General features: G+C 42.4%; 1 protein-coding gene across 1 annotated transcript; it reads left to right on the top strand.

Moving 5' to 3' along the window:
- Positions 1 to 49: 49 nt before the first annotated feature.
- On the top strand, positions 50 to 25003 carry Riok1 (RIO kinase 1). Its single transcript, XM_021180481.3, has 17 exons — positions 50 to 322; positions 3039 to 3237; positions 6046 to 6136; positions 6908 to 6977; positions 8250 to 8292; positions 10426 to 10518; positions 12231 to 12343; positions 12427 to 12507; positions 13568 to 13654; positions 14190 to 14327; positions 15481 to 15584; positions 16073 to 16179; positions 19507 to 19572; positions 20479 to 20598; positions 22167 to 22220; positions 23501 to 23653; positions 24325 to 25003. Exons 1-17 carry the CDS (start codon positions 252 to 254, stop codon positions 24433 to 24435), a joined length of 1701 nt encoding a protein of 566 aa, XP_021036140.1. The 5' UTR covers positions 50 to 251; the 3' UTR covers positions 24436 to 25003.
- The last annotated feature ends 1236 nt before the right edge of the window (positions 25004 to 26239 follow it).

Raw genomic sequence — 26239 nt, 5'->3', positions numbered from 1 at the left:
GTCATGCGCATGCTCCCTGAGGGCACTAGGGTTCAGAGAGGCCCTGCTGGTGGCATACTTCCGGCGTCGCACTTCCGGCTTGTCCGTGGCCGCGTTTGCCGAAACCTTGTTTCCAGACACCCGGGTGGTGCCTGGTGGTTGCCGAGGGATTTGAGGGGCGGGAATCGCGGAGACGCGTTTGGATCCGCTAGGTGGGAAGCGGGCTCTTCCGATTGCGGCCTCAGGGGCGCCGAAGGCTCACACCCCTAGCCATGGACTGCAGTCTGGACAGGATGTCCTCGGTGGTCCCCGGGCAATTTGACGACGCGGATTCCTCAGACAGGTAGGCGGCCGGTGGTGACACAGGGACTCCTCCGATTCCCCCAGCTCCACATTCGGCTCGGGGAGCTGACAGCTGACGGCTTTGGATTTTTCTCGGGGTGGGCAGCTTGTGAAAGCTACCTGTCAGTGGGTCCCGGAACGTTTAGCAGAGAAGCAAGAGTTGGGGACCACTGAGGAAGGTGGGCCTTTTTATCCCCCTTTCTTTTCTTCATACACAGTGAGCAAAAGTTTTACCTCTGCGAGCGATAGTATGATGAACAAGACAAATCAAGTCACTACTGTCTTTTTGGAAAGGAGGGCAGACCAAGAGGCTAGCACCTACAGCGCAGCGGAGAGAATTGAGGCAAAAAAGGGAGGCCAGCCAGGTAGAGCCTTCCAAGTGACTGTGAGGAGTTAAGATCCTGTTCAGGTCTTACAGGCCAGAGGAGGCTTTTAGCAGCGACAGAGCATCCGTCATTTGATTTATGAATTAAAGGAACTGGTGAGTCACGTAGAAGATGTTCGTAGAGAGGAGTGGAGCAGAGAACCAGTAAATAAATAAATAACCAGCTTCAAACCGGATGGCTCCTAGAGCTGCGGCCGTAGAACGACTTCGAGGTAGCAGTGTTGAGGTTTTGTGGTGAAATTGGATGTGAGGTCCAAAAGAAAGCAGTGACGGAAAACTTGCCATTCAAAAGAAAAGAAAATTTACACATAGCCATTTTGAAGCAACGAAGAGTTTTGCGTACCTTATAGTCACGGAGATTTTATTCATCAATTGTGAGCGGTTGTGATAAGTATATATATTGACCACTCTGTGTGTCAGATCTAGTGGTTGGGAAATATTGGTGACTACCGTTTTGATTGCCACAGGGGTTGGCCTCTGCTTGGGGAGATTGATATTCACAACGAGGTAAATTATTTGAATTAAAATTGGTGAATAGTACAAAGGGAAAAAAATGAGTGATCAATAACATATGGTAAATAGAGGGTAAGTAGGGCTTAGCAGGAGGCATTGGAGATTTCCAGCCTTCCACTGAGGAATGGGCACATCATCTCAGAGAAATCCTTACGGAAGCGTTTAAGTGGGAAGAAGGGACAAGCCTACTTTGCTCACAGGCCCCATACATGCAGACTGCACCCATGGTCCTCTGCTGGATCTGATTTTGCCATTGCACCAATCCAGAGACATTTTTATATGTCACACCTGGGCTGAGACACTAGTGGTATCTGGTAGGTAGGTCCGTATAAGACATTCTCACAGCAGAGGATTGACTAGTTGAGAGCATTCGCATAGTTGTGCCTTTAGCCTGTCTAGATTATTAGATTTGTAAGTGAAGAGTAATTTATGTATGATATTTATGAAGCCCTAGTAAACTGCAGCTATCAAATGGTTGTCTCCTTCCTACTCATGCCCGTGGGCATTTAAAGCCCCGTGGGCTGTAGCCAATTAATAAATTGGAGTTGACGACTGAACTTATTTATTTATTTAAGACCCATTGGGGGCCAGGTGTGGTGGTACAGCGTCTTTAATCCCAGCACTCTAGAAGCAGAAGTGTCTGATATTGATGATTTCAAGGTCAGCTCTTGCTACATAGTATCTTCCAGGGCATCCAGACCCAGCACCGAGCTCTGTCTCAAACAAGACTAAACAACAAAGGGGGGGGGGGGGCGGGGCGGGGCGGCCTGAGGCGCTGGGGATTAGGTCTGTGGCATAGTGGTTACCTAGAGAGGGAAAGGCTCTGGGTCCTCAGAACTAGAAGAAAAGAAAAAAGGCTCTTTTTATGGTCAGGTGAGGTACACACATCTTTAATCTTAGCACCTGGGACACAGAGGCAGGAAAGGTCAAAGCTAGCAGCACTGAATTGAATTTTATTGAATTTGGTGGTAAATATGTTTTGTTTGGAATGCACAATGTTTAAAAAAAAAATGAACCTGGCAATTATGTGAAAAAAATTACATAAATATCCAGTGTTTTAGCTTCTTGAAAAACTAGGAAGATCAGTAACAACAGGGTCTGCATCTTTTGTGAACCTCTCCTCCCTTTGGCTGTACTTTTGTCTCTCTAGACCACTTCTCTTGATAGTCCCCCCTTGTTGTTCTATAGTTGGCCCACTTCACTGTGTAGTCTTGGGCCTCTCCATCACTGCTTCCTTTTATAAATAAAGGTGATTTGGAGTTATTTGTGTCTTAGGAGTATCTTGCTACGGCTCCTGGTATTACAGAGAGTTAAGGAAAGGCAAATTTTGATACACCCACCCCCTTAAAGTAGGTGTATGAATGATTTGACTAGAGTCTGGTCTTGAGCACTAATCAGAGTCAGTTCATTTACCCAGGATGATAGTGTAAATTCTAACTTGACTTAAGGCAAAAGCAAAGCCAACACCCACTGACTGTACACGGGCGTGGAGAATAAAGCATTGCTGCAGATGAGGAGACAGAAGAACTTGATGTTAAGAAGAGGGAGCAGATTGGGGAATGTTTTTTTTTGTTGTTGTTGTTTTTGTTTTTTTCGAGACAGGGTTTCAGCCCTGGCTGTCCTGGCACTCACTCTGTAGACCAGGCTGGCCTCGAACTCAGAAATCCGCCTGCCTCTGCCTCCCGAGTGCTGGGATTAAAGGCGTGCGCCACCAACGCCCGGCTTCAGATTGGGGAATGTAAGGTGTGTGAGGTGTGTGTATGTGTGTGTTTTTCCCTTTAGAGGATGGATAAACATGCCAGAACATTCTTGTTCCTAGTGAAAACAAAGAAGTGCAGTCAATCCATGCAGAAGATGGCCTTCTACTTAAAAACCTTCAGAATGCTGCAACAGAGGTGAAGGGTGAAGCTGAGACTGATGAGGAAGACGACTATGGTGATGATGATGATTGGTACTTGGACGATGCGACTGGAAAACTCACCAAGGGTTGTACCTGGAATGGCGGCAGTAACTATCAGGTATGCAAGGAATTCTGTAAATCTGTGTTATCTGCTTGTCTTGTCTGTGTTCGAGTGTGTGTGTGGGGGGGAGGGGGACATGTCGGGTGTCTTCCTCAGTAGTTCTCCACTCCCTCTTTTCTTTATGTGTGTGGATGTGTCTGTGTGAGTGTATACACATGTGTGTGCACATACCTGTGTGCATGTGGGGAAGGCAGAAGTGGACAGCAGGTCCCTCCCTTGGAGCTGGAGTTATAGATAAATAACTAAACAGGGATCCACAACATCTAAGCAGGTTCCTATGTGTGTGCTGGGATCCAGTTCCAGTCCTGACATCACTGAGCCTGGAGCTCACTGTTTAGCCAGCCACTGGCTCATGTCTTCCACACACCCTTCTCTCTCTCATCCGCCCTAGTGCTGGGATCACAGATGTTTGCCACTGAGTTTGCCTTTTTATGTGGGTGCTGAGGACTGAACTTAGTTCTCAGACTTGAATGAGAATAATTTATGGGCTAAGCCATCTTTCCAGGCCATGTAGTTTTATAAAAAGGCTTTGTGATTCTGTAGAATATATTGTCTTAGAGCCCTGGCTTTTACTGATTTTTTTTTTCTTTCTTTGTGCTTTTCATATTTCTAATAATTTCTTGTATTTGGATTCTTTTAATAATCAGTAAAAGTTAATAGTTACTGAAGTGTCATAAGATGAATGAACTTAAAAATATACAAAGGAAAAGCCACAACTAAGCTATTAACTGTAGACCATTTATGGAACAGAAAGGGGGCTGGGAATGTAGCTCAATAGGAAAGCATTTGGCTAGCGTACAAAAGATTCTGGGGTCTGTTCCTGGCTTCCCAGCACAGCAGGGGGAAAAATATTGAAACTCATTAGTAACTAGAGAAGTGTAGCTGAGCTGGTGGTACAGTACTGTAGCCCCAGCTACCTGTGAAGAAGAGGTTAGAATGATCACAAGTTCAAGGCCAGCCTGGAATACAAAGTAAGTTTTGGTAACTCCTATACTAAGTCACTGGTGAGACTTTGGATAATTTCATCATGGATTGTGTTACAATGTATATATATATAGTACTGTTGGCTACTGTAACTGTTTGTTCCTGGTGATTATAATAATTGGGCACACAGTACATTTGTGGAGCACTTGCCTACCATGTATCCTAGGAGTCAAGTCAGTCAGTCTGGCATGGATGTGATACGGTCTGATTTTTACTTATTGTGGTGCTAGGAATCAAACCCAAGGCCTTTACATACTAGGCAAGTACTACTGCTCTGTATCTCAAAGCCAAGTTATTTTAAAAGTTAAAGAGGCTGAGGAGATAGCTCAGTGGGTTAGAGCACATGTTGCTCTTGCTAAGGACCTGGGTTCAATTCCCACCACCTCCATGGCAGCTCACTATCATCTATAACTCAAGTTACATGGGATCCAATGCTCTCTTATGGCATCTGTGGGCACTAGACACCATGTGGTGCACATCCATTCATGCAGGCAAAACCTTCATAAAATAAATTCAGATAACTAATTCTAAAACAAAGTTCATGTTAAATTTAGTAGAAAATCTTTTTAAGTTCTTTACAGATAAGACAACCAAGCCTCAGAGTTTCATGCCGAGATACAAGAGGGAATCAGCAATTGTTTTGTACTACTTTAAACATTTTTTTCTTCTCCCTGAGACAGGGTTTTCCTGTGTATGTATGTCTGTGCCACCCTGAAACTCAGTCCATAAACCAGGCTAGTCTTGAACTCAAGAGATTTACCTGTCTCTGTTGGGACTGAAGGCATGTACCAGTACCACCTGGCTGAGCGCCTGTCTTTGAAATCTGTATTGCATTCGCTATGGGTTTTAGGTATTGCTTCTGCTTCTCTTTGGTGTTACTTACGGTTGTACAGGACACCAGTGTACCTGCTGAACCTCGTACTTACCTTTCCCCACTCCTTTTCTTGAAGTGTCAGGCTTAAAATACAGAGTTAGGAATGAATTTAAGGGGGGCCTGGAGCGATGGCTCAGAGGTTAAGAGCACTGACTGCTCTGCCAAAGGTCCTGAGATCACTTCCCAGCAACCACATGGTGGCTCACAACCATCTGTAAAGGGATCTAATGCCTTCTTGTGGTGTGTTTGAAGAGAGGGACAGTGTACTCACATAAAATAAATAAAAATAAATTTAATGTTAGCCATAGCTCTTTACTAAGTACTTTGAAGGTAAATGATGACTCAGGCATCAAACATACAAGCCAACTAAACTTCTAAAAATCCAACTTAGTTATTATTCATAATAACAAAAAATATGCTGAAGAACATAACATGTGACCTGTGTTCTGTGTCAGTAACCTTAGCCTTCTTTTTGAAATGCCTTTTTCCCCATGTGCAGGCAGTTCATGAAATGCCCAAGGAGATTAAAAGAAGGTTTTGGATCCCCCTGGGACTGGACTCAGAGATGGTTGTGAGCATCCTGCACATGCTGGGAATCAAACCCAGCTCTTCTGGAAGAGCAGCTCGTGGCTTTAACTCGGAGCCGTCTCTCTAGCTCTCAGAACCTTAGAAAACAGTCTTAAAGTTTGTTTCTTCTTTAGTATGCTCCTGTATGTAATGATGCGTTAATAACTAACTGATCTGGAGCAGGGAGATTGTTGTGTAGGTAAATGCAGTTGGTGTCAAGCCTAGCAACCTATGTTTAATCCTGGAACCGGCAGGGTGGGAAGAAAGGCAGCTTTTAAAGTTGTTTCCTGAATCCATATGTGTGGTGGGAGAAAGAAATGTAATTATGAACCGGAAGCTTGAATTTACCATTAATCATATTTTAAACTAATTTCTTGTAGGCAAACCGACAGACTTCTAACTACAATTCAGCCAAAATGTCTACTCCAATTGACAAGTCCTTGCGAAAATTTGAAAATAAAATCAATCTAAGTAAGTTTTTAAAAAATACATTGCCTAACTGAGCTGTGAAGAATTGTTCTAAATGCTGGGCACTTTTGTTTGCTGAAGAACCCAATGTATTTGACTCAGTGATAGAGTCAATGAATGACTCGAGATAGAATGAAGAAAAGGAACTTCTAGTGACTTCGTTCTCTGTTTTCATCTGTTGTGGGAATATGAAGTTTCATGTACTCACCCCAATTCTTCTCTGTCCTGCATTGTCTTTTGTGTTAGAACAGCCTAAAAGTGCTATTTTGTTTAGTTAGGCAGTGTCAATGGTTTAGCTGAAAGCCAACCCTCAATTGAACTCTAAGGCTTTAAGAATGCAAGGCTGTGGTTTTCTTCTTGGACCAATTTGACTGTAAACCTACCAGTGTCTCATGTATATTCTCCATAAATATCAAATTAATGTATGGAAGTGTTCCCAAGTCATCATGGTGCATCTCTAATGTGAAAGGAAACTGAAGCTTGTAGAATTAAACTTTGAATTCAGACAGTTATGTTATCTGTATTGTACAAAATATTAAGTATCTGAGATTTACTATGAAGATCCAGTGTTTTTGAGTATTGTCTATATCTACAAGTTTACAAGTCTGATTCAAAAGCAGCTCTAGCGCTGAGAATGCACACGATAATAAGTTAACGTACTGCTTACCTCATGAGTAAAGGATGTTCTAATTCTATTAAGAAAGTGGAGAGGGAAGGAGAGGTGACTGTTAGTGTCTTTTGTCTTGTTTACATTGTGAGTTTTCGTCTTTCTAGATAAGCTGAATGTTACTGATTCTGTGACAAATAAAGTCACCGTAAAATTGAGACAGAAGGAAGCAGAATCGTAAGTAATGTTTCAGTATAAAGCATGGCTGGTAGAGACTGACGCCCTGACTGGGCAGTGTAATTGTTCTGCAGGGGATGTCATTGTGCTTTGGTTTATTAGCTTAGCGTGTGCTTTGCCTTCACAAATCAGAATAGTGAATGAGTCTTAAGTAGTAAAGGCAGGGTCTCGGGAAGTTCATGATTGTGTTTTCATCAGGATGAGTGTTTGTAGATTCCCGCTGACTGTGGTCTGGCTGACTTCTCTTATGTGCTAATGAGTGGGATGATGGTTGCAGTATAGAAAATTAGGCTAACCCACTAGCAGTGTCAGAACTGAACATTAAAATCAGTTTTCTGTGGTTTGGTACTGCGTCCACAGAGATAACTGCTTTCTGCGAGACACTTTGGACACTTGGTGTTTCCCTGACCTGTCTGTCTGACTCTTTGTATTTGAGCCCCTGTTAGCTCGAGTTAGTGTGTTAGATTGTGTTATCTAGTGGATGAGCTGAAGCAAATCAGAGTCTGCCTTTGGAAATAATTTTGAGATAAAAGTCTAAAAACGCAGCCTTACACATAAGTAGGATCATTAAAGGACAGCAGAGACACTCCACACTTCCCTGCCACTGTCCTCCCGCTGCTCTTATTTAATGCCTCAGGATGTGGGAAGACTTCCATATTCGCATTCCTTCTCCCACCTCTTTTTGTCTCCCCCTTTCTCTGTCCCTTCTGTATGCATATGTGAAATATGTATTTCATATGTAACATCATATCCCTGGTGGTGGAAGGATAGAACCAAGTCCTGAAAGTTGTCCTCTGACCATCTCATGCAGGGTGGCATGCTCTTACTACTCCTCATTCACTTATAAGAAAATAAGTGAAAAAGATTCAAAACTGAAATGGAAAGAAATAACAAAGATTGGACATGCCTGCCTAGGAATTGGCTTGCATCCTCAGAGAAATGGAGTTTAAATTGACTGAAGAGTTGGTATCAAATTATGTCTCTGGCCAGGCTTGGTGTTGCAAGCCTTTAATTTCAGCACTTGGGAGGCAGAGGCAGGCGGATTTCTGAGTTCGAAGCCAGCCTGGTCTACAGAGTGAGTTCCGGGACAGCCAGGACTATACAGAGAAACTCTGTCTCGGAAAACAAACAAACAAACAACAAAAAAAAAAATTATGTCTCTGAATGGAAAACTTCTTGAGAGTTGTCACCAAATGGTGCACATGTAGAAGGCTCATTCTGGCTTCTCGCTGAATTTTGAATATACCTGCTATACTTTTTTGTTTCACTCAGGTATCGAATTAAAGATAAGGCCGACAGAGCAACCGTAGAACAGGTATGCTGGAAGTGCTCACAGTCTTGTTTGAAATTAGCATTCCTTTTCTCTTTGAATTGTGCCTTGTTTTTAGCTTCTTGTTGGTGTTAACCTCACCTAAAATTACTCCTGAGTAAACACTGTGCCAATTGCAGTGTTCTGCATTTTGCTGTATAAAATGAGAAGAGCCAGAACCCTTTCAGAATAGCTTCCAGAACCTTCAAAGCTACCATGCAGTGCTTTTCCCCTTCTCAGAAGTTTGGAAGATAGAGACTTTTAGACCAGAATCTTTCTTAAGCAGGTTCTGTAGGAATTCTATTCTCTTTCCTATTAATAGATTGAATATCTGCCATAAAGCAGGTTGAGTAGCTGCCATGTATCCGGGGCATCTATAGATGAAGGAAAAGCGATAAAGGGTGATACCTTCAAATTTCTTTTTTTTTAAAGATTTATTTTATGTAAGTACACTGTCGCTGTCTTCAGACACACCAGAAGAGGGCACTGGATCCCATTACAGACGGTTGTGAGCCACTATGTGGTTGCTGGGAATTGAACCCAGGACCTTTGGAAGAGCAGTCAATGCTCTTAACTTCTGAGCCATCTCTCCAGTACCTTTTTTTTTTTTTTTTTTTTTTTTAAAGACCCTTCAAATTTCTAACTAGAGACCTCTTTGTTTAGAAATCACATGTGCTTTATTCTTTGGAGGGGGTGGGGTGCTAGCCCCTAATTTCTGATGGGCAGAAGGATATGATTGAAATTTGTGTGTGTGTGCCTAGATGGCTTGGAACTTGGTGTGTAGATCAGGATGGCCTCAAACTCACACAAATAGGCCTGCCTCTTGCCTCCTGAGAGCTAGTATTAAAGGTGTATGCCACCTGATCCAGATTTTTGATGTAAAGAAAATGATTTAAAAAAAAAAGGTTTAGATTATTATTATTGCTGCATATCCGGGCTCTCCTCCACCCATATGTATGTGTGCAATTCCACACTTTGACATTGTAACCTGTTGGCCTATGGCACCTCTTCTGTGCTTTGCCCCCAGGGAGTAGAAGCTGAGCTGCAGTAGAGAACCACCTTGTCCAATTGAATCATTGCACATGAAAGTGGTTATTTATACTGTTAACTTGCTATTATATAACTTGGGTTTATTGTTTTTGTCCACTTACTACAAACTAGAGCCACCTGGAAAAGGGAACCTTCAGGGAGCAATTGCCTACATCAGATTGGCTTTATAGGCAAGTTTGTGTGCCAGCCCACTGTGGGGTGATGCCACCCTGAACCTGGGTAGTATGAGAATGAACTGGGCATCCTGGGTTGTATAAGAAAGCAAGCTGAGGGATGGAGAGATGGCTCAGAGATTAAGAGCACTGATTGCAGCCGGGCGTGGTGGCGCACGCCTTTAATCCCAGCACTCGGGAGGCAGAGGCAGGCGGATTTCTGAGTTCGAGGCCAGCCTGGTCTACAAAGTGAGCTCCAGGACAGCCAGAGCTATAAAGAGAAACCCTGTCTCGAAAAACCAAAAACAAAAAAAAAAAAAAAAAAGAGCACTGATTGCTCTTCCGAAGGCTCTGAGTTCAAATCCTAGCAACCACATGGTGGCTCACAACCATTCGTAATGAGATCTGACGCCCTCTTCTGGTGTGTCTAAAGACAGCTACAGTGTACTTACATATAATAAATAAATCTTAAAAAAAAAAAAAAAAAGCTAGTTGAGCAACATGTAGAAAGCAAACCCGTCAGCAGCTTTCCTCCATGGTTTCTGCCTCAGCTCCTGCGTCGAGTTTCTACCCTGGCTTCCCTCCGCCGTGTACTATTTTCTGCAAGAGTAAGATGAGATCATCTTTCCCCCCACATTGTTTTGGTCATAGTGTTTATCACAGCAACAGAAACCAAACTGAATGGTGTGTGTTCATGATGGGGAAGGCGGTGCCTGTGCAATGGGACCTCTGTGAAAGTCATAGGACAACTGTGTGGGGTTTATTCTATCCACTCACCTATATGTGGGTCGGTTCTGGGGTCACCAGCCTGGTGGCAAGCACCTTAATTCACTGAGCCATCTTGATCACTCTTGGTATATTCAATGTTTTTTTAATTTTGTATGATTTGTTTTCATGATTGTACTTTTAAAGAACATTTTTTTTTTTTAATTTTTAGGTTTTGGATCCCAGAACAAGGATGATTTTATTCAAGTTGTTGCATAAAGACCACATATCAGAGATACATGGCTGTATTAGCACTGGAAAAGAAGTGAGCTTTTGTTGGGATGAGAGTATTTTCTTTCATATTAGTTTCCTTGTTTCAAATACCCAGGAAAGCTAAGGCTCTTTAGACTTTGTGCCTTTAAAAAGAAAAGAAAGCCAAGCATTGTAGCACACACTTTTAATCCCATTACTTGGGAGGCAGAATCAGGTTGATCTCTGTGAGTTCCAGACCAGCATGGTCTATATTGCAAATTCTAGTCCAACTAGGGCTACTTATAGCCCTGTCAAAAAAGAAAGAAAGCTGGCTGTGGTGACCCTTCAATTCCATCACTCGGAGGCAGGGGCAGTCAGATCTCTGTGAGTTTGAGACCAGCCTGGTCTACAAAGCAAGTTCTAGAGAAGCCAGGACTACACAGAGAAAAAGAGAGGAAAAGCTGTATACACCAGATAGTTTATTAACAGTGTATCTAGAAATTATCTTGCTTAGTAGTCAGTTGGTAAGAAACTGTATGCGTAACTTACTATGATTGCTTTATTGTATTGTTGAGTCTGTGTGTAGAGCAGTGAGCTTAGATTTTCAGATTACTGTGGTCCTGAGTCCCAATTTAAAATTACCACTAATGAATGAGGTTTATTGGCTCATTTCTCTTAGCCAGTCTTATTTCTTTATTTTAAGTCTAGAAAAATAAGTGTGACTTTTTTTTTTTCTCTAGATGGGGTTTATCTGTGTAGCCTTGGCTGTCCTGGAACCCTGGAACTCACTCTGTAGACCAGGCTGGCCTTGAACTCAGAGATCCTAAGCCTCCTATGTTCTGTGTTTAAAGGCTAAGTGTGACTTAAAAAAAAAAAAATGGGGGCTGGTGAGATGGCTCAGTGGATAAGAGCACCCGACTGCTCTTCCGAAGGTCCAGAGTTCAAATCCCAGCAACCACATGGTGGCTCACAACCATCCGTAATGAGATCTGATGCCCTCTTCTGGTGTGTCTGAAGACAGCTACAGTGTACTTACATATAATAAATAAATCTTTAAAAAAAAATGTTGTTACTCTTCCCTTGCTGTGATAAAATACAGCTTAAGGAAGAACATTTATTTTAGCTTAGGGTTCGAGAGAGTTAGGGTCCACGACAGTAGGGAGAAAGCACGGCAAGCAGGAAACAGGAAGCAGAGTGAGCTGGACTAGAAGTAAGCCAGGCTGTTACCTCCCAAGCCTGCCTCCTGTGACACCCTTCCTCCAGCAAAGCGATACCTCTCAACATTCCATAAGCTCTGAAACAGAAGCCCACCTGCTGGGGCCCAGGGGCTCCAAATCCATGAGCCTGTGGAAGACATTTCTCATTCAGACCATAATAATTAGCCTTTCATTTTCTGTGGAAGTTAATTAGATGTAGGAAAATTCTCATCAGAGATATATGTGTGAAACCAATTCTATTTAATTCCTATATCTAGTGTGCCTCTTGCAACAATAGGCTGTGTTCAGAGAAGTGAGTCATTAAGCAGTTTTGTGTACTAGGAACCTAAGACTGCTATGGCATCACTCTGGGTGATAAGGTCTTAGGAGCGCACTCTGGCATATGGGGCCCTTATTGACCATAGTGTCATAAGTGGCATGCTAGAGGTACATTTATTGTCACACAGTGTTTCCTATTTTAATTCACATCTTCAAGAGAGGATTGTGTCGTCATTTCAGTTTATGTTTAAGGTAGAATCACTGACACTAGTTATTTAACATGTTTCATTTTCTCTATTGCTTAAAATAGGCTAATGTATACTATGCTAGCACATCCAGTGGAGAGAGCAGAGCAATCAAAATATACAAAACTTCTATTTTGATGTTCAAAGATCGTGATAAGTATGTGACTGGGGAATTCAGGTGAGCGCAGATTCGTGAGTTCCTTTTCCCTCGAGTGCTAAAGCAGTATAATGCAGTGATTAACAAGTGTTTACTTGCTCCAGGTTCCGGCGTGGCTATTGTAAAGGAAACCCTAGGAAAATGGTGAAGACGTGGGCAGAGAAGGAGATGAGGAATTTGTGCAGGTAACTGGTGGTGTGTGAGAGGGTCTGTAGTACAAATGTGTAACTGTGTCTGTCTGGTTATCTGTGCCCTGCCCTTTCCAAGCCGAGGGGACCCTTTAGACCATGTAGCTTCTTTACTATGCTTAACTATGTAGATGAATTTTGCTATTCTGAAGAGCCTGCAGCCAAGTGAAAACATGTAGAATTTGTTTTGAGATAAGGCTTTTTATAGGATTTTAAGACAGTGACAGTGATGGTAATACTGTCATTTGAAAAAATTACAGGGGAGCTGGGCAGTGGTGGCTCACACCTTAAATCCCAGCACTCAGGAGGCAGAGGCAGATGGATTTCTGAGGTCAAGGCCAGCCTGGTCTACAGAGTGAGTTCCAAGACAGCCAGGACTACACAGAGAAATCCTGGTTCAAAACCAAACAAACAAAAAACAACAAGCAAAAACAACAAAATCAAACCAGGGTGTTAGATAAATGTTGTCAGGCTCTCAACTCTGGTTAATCACTTGCCTTTCTTACTCAGTCCAGTGTCGGACACATTCCTGTAGTCATTTTTCTGTAACTGCTGTAAAGAAAGAACACTTAGTTTGGTTTTTCAAAGTTTGTGGCTTTTTCCCTTCCCTTTCCAGTGCCTTTTAGCTTTTTATGTTATCCATAGTTACAATTTGCTATTAAGCCAACACCATTTGTTTTGGAAATATTCCTGTGTGCAACTGGCCACTAGCTGTGTGCAGTGATTTGCTTTATTTTTGACATAGTAAACTCAGAAGATAATTGTTACCATAGCTGTGTCTCATCAGTCCTGAGGTATGCTTTCTCTTCAGAGTTTTAACACCTCTAAAAGTAGATTGGGTGTTACAGGTTGTGCGATTTAATGGTTTGCTTATCAGTGCTTTGATGTTCTTGATGACATATCATGGTGACATTTAAAACGACTTGGTTATGAGATAGCAGTGTAGTTCAGAGAACTCGGTGCTGTTTCCTGACAGCAGTGTCAGCTTGTGGTCTCTAAGTGCTCTATTGTGTTTATATCTTTTCACTTTCCAATTGTCTTCTTTTCTACATCACAGGCTAAAAACAGCAAACATACCATGTCCAGAACCAATCAGGCTAAGAAGTCATGTTCTTCTCATGGGCTTCATTGGCAAGGATGACATGTAAGTATGTGGAATGTCAGAGAATCTCATGGTGAAGCTGTGTGAGCCGTGTACTAGGTAATTATTTCCTCCCTTTCCTTTCATTCTTTTTCTTTTCCTTTTCCTTTTTTTCTTTTTCTTTTTCTCTTTCTTTTTCCTTTCCTTTTTCTTTTTCTTTTTCTTTTTTTGTTTTTTTCCAGACAGGGTTTCTTTGTGTAGCCCTGGCTGTCCTGGAACTCACGCTGTAGACCAGGCTGCCTCTGCCTGGTGCTGGAATTAAAGGTGTGTGCCACCACGCCCGGCTTTCATTATTCTTTTCTTATGTGTTAGTGCATAACTGCTACGTTTCACTGTTGTGATGTTTCATGGTGCTTCAGAATGACAAAAGCAGCCGTGCTTGGGGATGTTTAATTTATTAGCATGCTGGGAAGGCGCCTGTCACTATTCCCTTGTCAGTTCATGTGATGAGTTACAGAAGAGAGGTGTGTGGACACTGTGGAGTAAGGCAAGAAAACTTGATCGTAATGTGTTTATGTCCACTCCGTTTTCACTCCAGGCCAGCCCCACTTTTGAAAAATGTCCAGCTGTCAGAGTCTAAGGCACGGGAGTTGTACCTGCAGGTCATTCAGTACATGAGGAAAATGTATCAGGACGCTAGACTTGTGCACGCGGACCTCAGTGAATTCAACATGCTGTGAGTGTGTGTGCTTTGTTTCCTGGAATGTTGCTGAAATGATTTCACGTACCTCTACAAGAAAGTCCTAATCCGCAAGTCCCACGGTACCGTGTTTGCTTAGTGTAAGAGTTCAGATGTGGTCATCCCTTCAGTGACCTTACTCAGAGTACAGCACACTGGAGGGCTAAGTTCACAGCTTGACTGATAGAGCAGTTGTCTAGACTATGTTATGTGTGATGCCTTGGATTCCATCCCCTGCACAGGTGTCAGGAGGGGACGCAGTTTTAGGTGATTCAATAGGCTTTGAAATTTTCTCTGTTTCTTCAGCTTTCATTAGTCAGGATCATTTTTCACCTGCTGTAGTCATTTATAAATTATTTAAGATGGATTTTTTTTTTTAAAACTAGATATAGTGGGGAATGACTGTAATCTTAGCACTTAGGAAGCAACAGCAAGAAGAGAAGAGTTTGAGGCTAGCCTGTGCTATAGAGAGAGAACCTATCCAAAATAAAGAACAGAATAGATTTTTGTTGTTTTGGGTTTTTTAAATTATTTATTTATTTTATGTATATGAGTACACTGTACCTGTACAGATGGTTGTGAGCCTTCATGTGGTTGTTGGGAATTGAATTTAGGACCCTGCTTACTCCGGTTAACCCTGCTCTGGCCCAAAGATTTATTTATTTTATTATTATAAATAAGTACACTACAGCTGTCTTCAGATACACCAGAAAAGGGCATCAGATCTCATTCCAGGTGGTTGTGAGCTACCCTGTGGTTGCTAGGATTTGAGCTCGGCACCTTTGGAAGAGTAGTCGGTGCTCTTATCCACTGAGACATCTCGCCAGCTCGTTGTTTTGGTTTTTTGAGACAGGGTCTTTGTTCATAATGTGGCTTTACTGGAACTTACTTTATAGATCAGGCTGGCCTTGAACTCACCAAGATCCACCTACCTCTGCTTCTTAAGTGCTGAGATTAAAGGAATGTACCACTATACCTAGCTAAAACTGTGTAGCCCAGGCTGGCCCACTCTGGCCTGATCTTCCCACCTCTGCCTTCTTCAGCAAATCCTGCCAGCATGTAATACCATAACTGACTTCAGAATAGATTTTTTTAAAAAACCAAAAGAGCATGGTAGTAACGTCCACCTCCTGTGCTTATTGCTCTCAAGGTACCATGGTGGAGATGTTTACATCATTGATGTTTCTCAGTCTGTGGAGCATGACCACCCACATGCATTGGAGTTCTTGAGAAAAGACTGTGCCAATGTCAATGGTGAGTAGAAAGTGGGATTTCCTGACAGCATCTGTGCTTACATATATGGGGAGTAAGGGGGCGTTTCTCAGCCTGTGAGTCCCAACTCCTGTGGAGGTCAAACCATATCAGATATCCTGCATATCAGATATTTACATAACGATTCATAACAGTAGCAAAATTCAGTTATGAAGTAGCAATGAAAATACCGCTATGGTGGGGGGTCACCACAGCATGAGGAACTGTATTAAAGGGCCACAGTGTTAGGAAGGCTGAGAAGCACTGGGATAAGGTCTTGACATTTGAAGTGGGAATGTAGTCTGGCATAGGGATGTTAGATCTGTCTTGTGTGGAAAGCCATGCATTTGATCCCCAGCGCTGACAAGTCTTGGGATGGCTCAATATAGTGCCACTTAAGCCACTGGCAGGCAGGCGATGGTGCATTGTTCCTTGGCTGGAGGAGGAACGACTCCCTTTCTCAAGCTGTCATTACTGCTTCCTTCTGACAGATTTCTTTTCCAAGCATGCTGTTGCAGTGATGACCGTGCGGGAGCTCTTCGACTTCGTCACAGATCCCTCCATCACTGCTGACAACATGGATGCTTACCTGGAAAAGGTAAGGCGGGCTGAGGAGAGGACACACGAGAACTTGCCTTTGTGTGGCCTGTCTGAGGGGTTCAGTCATTAGTGTTGCTCAGTCTCACTATTCATTTTAATCATGTCTTAGCACTTACCATTTCGCAGTGAGATTAACAACAGTAAGGAAGTCAGTAGAGGCAGGGCTCTTGACGTCACTCACTTGGCAGGATTACAGAGAAACTGTGACAGCTGTCAACCTCCATACGTTTAATGAGAAAACTGTCATGTGCGTGGTAAAACATGCCTGACCTTAAGTGCAAAGCATTATATACATTTATATTATTGTTTAAGCCACAGATTTTCTATCTTCAGAACTTTTTTTTATCATCAAATACTGAACCTATACTTACCGACCCCCACCAGCTCCTGGAAATGGCCATTCTGCTTTCACTCTGCTTCTCTCAGTACTGCTAATAAGTAAAATCACGTTGGTTTGCTTTTTAATATGTATATGTGTGTGTTTGTGTGACCATATGCTACAAGTGTGTAGATGCACAAGGAGGCCCGATGGTATTGGACCCCCGGAGTTGGGGTTACGGGTTCTTGTGAGTGCTGGGAATCAGGCTCAGGGACAAAAACAACACACAGGCAGAGGAAACACGCCAACTCAAGGCTGGAGAGAGCTGAGCAGCCACAAGACAAATGCCGTGTGTTGTCTGAGTGCATCCTTTGGTCCCCAAACAGAAGCTTTATATTTTAACCTAATCCATTTGTGCCTTGTTAATCTTGTCACTTCTGAGCCAGGATTCTTATATTTCCCCTTTCTCCTGGAGGGCCTGTCCACCTTGGCACTTGTTCATCTTGCTCGGTCTGGCGAATGTTAAAACTCAGGTCAGACAGTTGTGGCAAAGGGTCTCAGGAGGAGCAGTGATTTCAGGAGCATTGTTTTCTCTTTAAATTTTTTTTTTTGAGACAGTGTTTTCTGTGTGTTTTTTTTTTTTAAGATTTATTTATTTATTTTTATGTATATGAGTACACTGTAGCTGTACAGATAGTTGTGACCCTTCATGTGGTTGTTGGGAATTGTATTTAAGACCTCTGCTCACTCCAGTCAACCGTGCTTGCTCCAGTGGCCCCACTGGCTCCAGTCAGCCCTGCTTGCTCCGTCCCTGCTCACTCTGGCCCAAAGACTTATTTATTATTATATATAAATACACTGTAGCTGTCTTCAGACACATCACAAAAGGGCATCAGTCAGATCTCATTACAGGTGGTTGTGAGCCACCATGTGGTTGCTGGGATTTGAACTTAGGACCTTTGGAAGAGCATTCAGTGCTCTTACCCACTGAGCCATCTCACCAGCCAGAGACAGTGGTTTTTTGGTTTTTTGTTTTTTTTTAATATCCCCTCGGCTATCTCAGACTCTGTATAGCCAAGGATGAACTTGAACTTGCAATTCTGCCTTTGTCTCTTGAGTTCTGAGATTATAACCGCACCACAGCAGCCTGTTCCAGTTTATGCAGTGCTGGGGAACAAACCAAGGGCTCAGTGCATGCTGTGCCCACACTCTTTGCAGCTGAATACATCTCCAACCCATGTATTTGTCTTGTTTGTCTCTTTGTGGGGTTTTTGTTTCCTTTAGATAGTCTTACTTTGTAGCCCTGGCTCACCTGGCCTTATGCTCCTCCCACTGCTGCCTCAGAAATGCCAGGGTCGTAGTGCACCACCATGTTTGGCAGATTATGAACTCTTGAGGGACAGAAATTTTATTTGTATATTGTTAGTACCTGATTATGTACTAGGCAGCTACATGTTGTCTTAGGGTTTTCTTTGCTGTGAAGAAAAATCATTGCCGCAGCAACACTTATAAAGGAAAACATTTAATTGAGGTCCATTCTCATCATGGTGGGAAGCGTAGCCTCGCAGGCAGGCAGGTGCCGGAGATGTCGCTGAGAGGTTGTGCACTGGCTCAGTAGGCAGCAGGAAGAGAGAGAGCCACTGGGCCTAGTTGAGCTTCAGTGACATACTTTCTAAAACAAGGCCTCTCTCTCCTATGCCAACAAGGCCTCATGTCCTAATCCTTTCAAGCAATGCTACTCCTTAACCTGTGGGGCCATTAAACCACCATACAAGTATTGACTAACTATCAAAGTATTTTTTTTTTTTTTTTTTTTTGGTTTTTTGAGACAGGGTTTCTCTGTGTAGCCTTGGCTGTCCTGGAACTCACTCTGTAGACCAGGCTGGCCTCGAACTCAGAAATCCGCCTGCCTCTGCCTCCCGAGTGCTGGGATTAAAGGCGTGCGCCACCACGCCCGGCTTGTCAAAGTATTTTTTATCTCTATTAGTATTGATTCTATACTTTAAAACAAAACAAAATAAATGTTCTTTCCTTCTTTATATACATTTCTGAGAGATATATTTTTACTTTAGTATGCATCCATATGGGTATGTGCACGTGTGTAGATGCTTGTACAGGCCAGAGGCGTTGGACCTCCCCGGAGCTGGTGTTGTGAGCTCTCCAATGTGTGGGCACTGGGAATTGAACTCTGCTCCTCTGGAAGAACAGTCCATGCTCTTAGCCACTGAGCCACCTCTCTGGCCCTCTCCCTGTGTTTTAACCGGAGAACTGTTTTTATAAGTCAGAAGAAGAACCCAGTATAGAGTCTCTGTCTCCTTACAGTTACTGTTGCCTGCGAGACTTTATTGGTGATGTGTCCTGTGTCGGCATTAGGGCCACATATTTACCTTTCTTGTGATTCATGTCACTGATGTTTCAAGGTTCAAGAAATGGTTCATTATTAAGTCTCAGTTTCTTCTGATGAAAGAAGATTTCTGCTAATAGTTTAAAATTAAGTTTAAAAAAATCCTTCTTAAGCTGGGCGTGGTGGCGCACACCTTTAATCCCAGCACTTGGGAGGCAGAGGCAGGTGGATTTCTGAGTTCGAGGCCATCCTGGTCTACAGAGTGAGTTCCAGGACAGCCAGAGCTATACAGAGAAACCCTGTCTCGAAAACCCCCACACCCCCCAAAAAATTCCTTCTTGTTGTCTTGGCCATGAGCTGGAGCTGGGTGTGGGGCTTTGTGACCCTGGGCCAGTGCTCCACCACGGAGCTGCCCCCAGTGTTGATTTTTGAAGAAGGCACTAGAGGTGCCTTGAGACTAGAGGAGTTTATTCTCGTTCTTTTAAAACGACTTGTCAAGTCTTTGGTAGAGAGCCAGTCTACATTGTAGAAACTCACTCTAGTTGGAGAAGTGTGAAGACATGATACCTGTGAAAACTAAAAAAAATAGTTCATTACAAAATAGAAAGTGTGTCTTCTAGGGTAAATGTAAAGGGAAATAATTGCTTTGCTTTCTTTCAAAGGCTATGGAAATAGCATCCCAAAGGACCAAGGAAGAAAAGACTAGCCAAGATCATGTGGATGAAGAGGTGGGGTTATTGTGGATTCACAGCCTTGGGGAACACTTGTGGGCTTTGCTTGGCACTCTGGAGTGTTCTGTTTGTGTCTTTTCATATAAACCAGGCTGCCTTAGAACTTGATATGCGGTACAGGCTGACCTCAAACTAGCACTCATTCTGCTAGAGTTAGGAGTATGTGCCACCATTTCCAACTGATTCTTGTGTTACAGGAGTTTCCATGGTTTTGTTTCTGTTGGTAAAGCTCAAACTTGATTTTTAGACACAGGGTATATAATTTACATTCAGTTATATTGCTGTACTCAGCAGCCTTTTAGCCTGTTGTTCAGGCTTGTGGGGTGAGTCAAGAAGGAAAAGCCTATTTATGTGCAAGTATGAATTTTTAGATGGCCTATGTGCTCATTGTGTAAATATAACAGACTTTAAATACTTTGTTAAAAATTAAAATCAAACCAGTCTAAAGAAGTCAAGATATTTTCATTAAGGTCCACAATAGGCTCATTATTGTTATATTTATTATTTTAATTGTAGCTTATTCTCAGAAGTTTGTGGCAGCTTCATAGAGATATTCCTACAATGTAAGAGTAGTGGGTATTCAGTTGCTCACAGCCAGGCCATCCTTGCTACCTGTCTATCCTGCCCTTCCTCAGATGCCCTTTGCAATGTGTATGTATGGAGGAGTGTTGCTCTAAGGATCAGTGGAATACACTCTCTTTCTCCCCTAAGTCAGTTGTAAAATTTCATTTTTAGCTTACCAAATTGCTTCTAGCTTACCACATAGCAGACATGACCCCAGTGTGTGCACAGCTAGAGTGGGAGCCAGCGTTGGAGATGAAGATACATTTCTGCACACAGCTAAGGGTGCTGAGGGATGGGCAGGGTGAGGAATCACAGTTTGATTTTGCTTTCCTCTTTTAGGTGTTCAAACAAGCATATATTCCCAGAACCTTAAACGAAGTAAAGAATTATGAGAGAGATGTGGACATAATGATGAGGTTAAAGGAAGAAGACATGGCTTTGAATACTCAGCAAGACAATGTGAGTGGCCTGCTCTCTCTGTAGAGCCTGTTCTTCCAAAGGAGACTGAGCTTAGTCTGCCTAGTGCTCATGAGATGGCCAGCTCCCTTTGTATAAGCATGCTTCCATACGTGCTGGCATAAGCAATGTAAGAGAGGGGCGGTGCACTTGCATGTGTCAGAGAACTGTGGTTAGAAAAAAGGTGAAGTTTGGGTTAAAAACGCTTGTAGTAGGTTGATAAAGCTGTGCTTCATTTTCATACATATTTGAAGAATGATTAAAATATTTATATCATTTTTAATTATGTGTGCGTGTGTGTGGGGGTGGCATGTACACATGAGGGAATGCTGGTGTCCTTAAAAGCCAGAGGTGTTAGGGTTGTTTGGAGCTGGAGTTAAGAGGGGGTTATGCCGGGCGTGGTGGCGCACGCCTTTAATCCTAGCAGGCGGATTTCTGAGTTCGAGGCCAGCCTGGTCTACAAAGTGAGTTCCAGGACAGCCAGGGCTACACAGAGAAACCCTGTCTTGAAAAACCAAAAAAAAAAAAAAAAAAGAGGGGGTTATAAGCTTCCCTGCACGGGTGCTGGGAACCAAACTCGGGTCCTCCACATGAGCAGAACAAGTTCTTAGCCACAGTGCATCTTTCTAGTTCCCCTGGGGGAAAGTCTTTGTTGCTAGTGGACCAGAAAGTAACCTTTTAGGCTTCTTAGCCATGTAGCAAAATTTAGCTGTTTATATAAGTTTTTGTATAAAGAGTGAAGAAGTGTTCTCCAGCTTTTCATGCATGAAATAAAAGCATTAAGACTATATTACATGTGTGTTCGACATGTGTCAGTATGCATGCCGTGGTGCCTGTAGGAAGGCTAGAGAACAACTTTGTCGGCTCACTTCTCTCCTTTGTGTGGCTTCTGTTGAACATAGGCAGGCTCTCGTGGCATGTGCCTTTATCTGCTGAGCTAGCTCTCGGGCCTAAAAGCGCTGTTATTCTTTATATATGTCTGTTGCCTGTGTGGTTATATCAGTGTGTGCCCTCAGGCCAGAAGAGGGTGTTGGAGCCCTTGGGGCTTTCTGAGCCACCGGATGAATGTAGGTGCTGGGATCCTAGCTCGGAGCCTCATGGTTGAGCAGTCTGCACTTTGAATCACTAAGCGTTTTCCAATCCCTTGAAAGCACTGTCAGTAATAACTCCAGCTTGTGCCGTGGAGATCTTCTGGTGAGAGTAGAGTAGGATTGTTTGTGGAGTACGTAACATTGCACTGAGTAAAGTCCAAATTAGTATTTGCTGTCATCTTGTGGCTTGCAAAGCCCATCTGAAAACTCTCAGGTTGATTGTATTGAGCCTGTGGGAGATGCAGACCTGGGATACAAGAATAATGCATGTTCCTCTCTGTGTTACTGTGTGATAGATTCTGAGCGAGTTCTCAATTCACAGGATCAGGGTTTAGTCCATGCTTAATGGTACAGCATATACATATTATTCTTGGTTTCTATGTTTATATTACATTTATATGTATATATGTGATTATATATGTATATGTATATATATGTTAAATATATTATGCTTATATTCATTTTCCTTTTGTTTTCAAGATTCTATACCAGACTGTCATGGGATTGAAAAAAGATTTGTCAGGAGTCCAGAAGGTATGAAAAAAATATGTTGTTATTGCTTTATAACTGAATTTATTCTGTAGATACTGCATTTATTTGTGTGTGTGCTCAAAAGTCTGCCACAGCACATGTGTGGCGGTCAGAAGACAACTTTGGGGACTTGACTTTCTCTTTGGGATCCAATTTAGATTATCAGGCTACAGCCGGGCGTGGTGGCGCACGCCTTTAATCCCAGCACTCGGGAGGCAGAGGCAGGCGGATTTCTGAGTTCAAGGCCAGCCTGGTCTACAAAGTGAGTTCCAGGACAGCCAGGGCTAAACAGAGAAACCCTGTCTCGAAAAACCAAAAAAAAAAAAATAGATTATCAGGCTACATGATGAATCTTGCCAGCCTGAGGAAACTCTTTTTGAAGTTTATAAAAGTTTGAAGATGTAAAAGTTACAGAAAAGTGGTGTTAGAGTTAACTTTGGAAATGTACTTATTCTGTCTCTGAATTCTTCCATTTAAAAGTGAGATATCTGTCATTAATCCTGGACTTCTTTGATGCAGGGGTTATTGATGATACCCATGTACCTTTTTCAGTCATTTTTAAAATTAGTTTTGATAAATGTCAGGGTTAGAGAGTTGGCTCAGCAGTTCAGAGCCCTTGCTGCTTTTCCAGAGGACCTGAATTGAGTTCCCAATGCCATTATCTGTAAGTCAAGGAAATGGAAAGTTCAAGGTCAGCCTGGACTGTCTAATGAGATCATGTCTCAAAAAAGAAGAAAAATAGTTAAATAAATAATTCATTTCAGAGAAAATGAAACTTCCTCTTGATGGACTGTTCATTTTGGTTAGATTTGCTTATTGCTAGTAGTACACAGGAAAACAGTTGTGAAGCCACCTGAATAGATTTTACTACTACTACTACTACTACTGCTACTACCTCTGTATTTCACATTCTTTCCAAATCCCAGCTCAACTATCTGTCTTGCTAAAAGTAGCAGAGTTGTGTTGTTAATTTAGGCCACCCATATAACCCTAGTAATCAGATATGCATGTTAGGATAGCTGTAAATGTAATCCAACACATTTGTAAATGACAGCATCATGTTGCACTGTCAAAAGATTAGACACCCTGCTAATTCCTTTGTGTATGTTCTTGAGTCCTACAGGAGTGAATGGATGTTATCCATCTTTCTCCCTAGTGTTGATTCTATTTTGATGTTTCAGTGCATAACTTGAAAGAGTATCTGACATACTGATGTAAAATGCTGGCATTAATGTGTTGATAGTACCTGGCTTCAGGTAACATTGTTCTATAATAATCTCAAGGTCCCCGCGCTCCTAGAAAGTGAAGTTAAGGAAGAGACTTGTTTTGGTTCAGACGATGCTGGGAGCTCTGAGTGCTCTGACACATACTCTGAAGAGCAGGAAGATCAAGCCGGATGCAGAAACCATACTGCTGACCCTGACGTTGATAAAAAGGTTAGCCAAGAAATTACTCCTGAATGTGGTGGCTCTCAAACATCAACGGTGCCTCTACTTGTGGTTGCCTTAACTAAACACAAACTTTGCTTTTGGAGTAAATTAGAGACTTAGCTGCTATTAGGAGCTTCTTTACTATCACACAGAGGACGTGTTATGTCTGTTTACTAGAAGCACATATTTGTTTCTCTCTAACCATTATTTCTCTTAAATATGGAACTTATAAACATCAAGTAACATATACTGGGATATTGATTTGACTGTCTATAATTTCAAAAATGTTCAAAGGACATGGTGTAGCTCAGTAGTAGATGAGCTGGGGTTGGGGAGCCGGGGAAGAAACATAACCTGTGTATAGTGACAGGAACCTATTGTCCCAGCACTTGGAAACTGAGGAGGGGGAGATCATTTGAGCTTCAGGAGTTTAAGAATAGTCTGGATTACAAAGTGAGAGAGGGAAGAAGGCAGGGATGTGAAGGGCGAGAGATGGGAAACAAGTGAGATGCAGGGAACCTCAAAACAAAGTTGTACTCACCAAGCTGTCATTGTTATTTTTTATGCTACATATACTTTTATCTGCTTAACATATTAATTTTAATTTAGTTCTAATAATAATTTGAATACACTGAATGAATGAATTTTATTGGGGGTGGGTTGTTTGTATTTTACAGGAAAGAAAAAAGATGGTCAAGGAAGCCCAGAGAGAGAAGAGAAAAAATAAAATCCCAAAACATGTGAAAAAAAGAAAGGAAAAAACAGCCAAGGCCAAAAAAGGCAAATAGGATGGAGCCATTCCTCGGCTACATTTTAACCCTGAAACAGAAGTAGTTGGAGGAGGCTTCCTCACCGTCTCACTGTCAGGGGAGGCTGGGGTGTGCTCATGTGAGTGCTTCAGAAGCCTATTCTGTAGGGATCCAGTCCTGGCTCTGCTTTTAACGGACTTATTAAGGTATTATTTTAATGAAGAACTTTGTATATTTTATTTTTATATTTTTATCAAGCAAACATTTTTCCACAAGTATCAGAACATGAGTGTTTATGATGAACATCCACGGACAAACTTGGGAACATTTGTTTTCTTTGTCTATGCCAAAGACACATCTGAAACAGCCTGGAGCTCCTCTCTGAGAGACGTCGTCTGGCCGTTATGTGCCATTCCCAGGAGCCCCGTTCCTGTGTGTTCTGGTTACACAGGAAGCTGTCCTATGATCCTGCTTCGTCTTAACTATACCTTCCCAGTGAGCCCTCCCAGCTCAGGCGCCATTTCACATCCAGCCATTTGTTCATCAGATATTTCAGTGTTCTAGGAACTGGGATATAGCTATGAATAAAACCACATTACTTCCTTTGGGTAGTTTGCATTCTTGTTAGGAAATGAAACATTAAAAAAAAGTAATATTCTTTGAAGAGGTTATACATTATAGAGAGAGAATCAATGCTGAATAAAGAGAAAACCTAGGGAGGTACAAGTTGACAACGTAAAATATTGGAGGTGAGGGTTATCTGACGACCACATAAAGTGTTCAGTCGAAAAAGTGAGGAGTTCACTAATGAGTTACCTCATCCCAGTCCATACATGAACGGAAATGGGGCAGCCCAGTCCACTTGCTGATGCTTTAGCATGTAACACTGTTAAGGCTTTCTGAGGGCTGCGATGACAAATCTAGGTTTACGCTCCCTCACTTACTTTGATATGCAGCTGTGACACTGGGAAGTCACTTTCCTTTGAGGAAGAAATCCTCATGTGTAAATAGTGGGACTTGAACCAAAGGATTACCAAAACATCTAAAGTTCATTCACGTGCAGTTTTTCATGTAGCCCAGGCTAGTTTCAAACTCTCTTCATAACATCCATGCAGTCAAGGATGACCTTGAACTTGTGATCCATATAACTTTGTTTCTCAAGTGTGTCGTCACAGCCTGTAGTTTACCCAGAGATGGTAGGTCCCGGGAAAATGGAGCCAATTAGCGGGGTGGACTAAAGTTTCATGCAGTAATCGCCAACTTTACGCTCTGAGGGTTACAAGGAGTGACGTAAGTAAATTGTACAATCACAAGACAACAAGCTCTGTGCGTGTATGTGTGTGTGTGCGCGTGAGCACGTGTGTCTGTCTGTCTGTCTCTGCTTAGCAAACTGCATGAGGCAAAAGCATGTTTTCCCTTAGAGGCATATAGACAACACTAGCCAGCTGTAATGAGTAGTTTGAACTAACTGCTCTTGTCGATACACCTGAGAGGAGCGCACATTCCGAGGACAATTCTTTGCTTTTGAAGAAACTGAAGTCACAAGACTTGTTTTCTTGGAGATTTCTCAGAAGACCTCAAAATCTCCCATGACTCAGTTCTTGAACAGTGTTCACCCTGCTTTATGCAGTGCTAGGGATTAAATACAGGGATACCTGGGCCGTGCAAACACTGAACTGAGACCATCCCTGGTCTAAAATGGTTATTTAAAAAAAGTATCGGACCAATGTGATTCCCCCTAAGAGTCTCGTTGTGTCTTCCTTGTTGGTCTCCAACTCACAAAGGACCAGATCAGTATTTTTTTTTTAACCTTAACTTTTTTTATTGGATATTTTCTTCATTT

The sequence above is a fragment of the Mus caroli genome, unplaced genomic scaffold (genome assembly GCF_978045245.1).
Source record: "Mus caroli unplaced genomic scaffold, Mus_caroli_1 scaffold_15, whole genome shotgun sequence".
Lineage (NCBI taxonomy): Eukaryota > Metazoa > Chordata > Mammalia > Rodentia > Muridae > Mus > Mus caroli.
This window is presented reverse-complemented; position numbering and strand designations above follow the sequence as displayed.

What these genes read in the sequence shown, in the direction of transcription:
- Riok1 (XM_021180481.3), top strand. Translation starts at nt 252, where the DNA reads ATGGACTGCAGTCTGGACAGGATGTCCTCGGTGGTCCCCGGGCAATTT. An exon ending in GACGCGGATTCCTCAGACAG is followed by an intron (nt 323 to 3,038) that starts GTAGGCGGCCGG and finishes TCTTGTTCCTAG; the next exon opens with TGAAAACAAAGAAGTGCAGT. An exon ending in ACAGAGCAACCGTAGAACAG is followed by an intron (nt 8,293 to 10,425) that starts GTATGCTGGAAG and finishes TTTAATTTTTAG; the next exon opens with GTTTTGGATCCCAGAACAAG.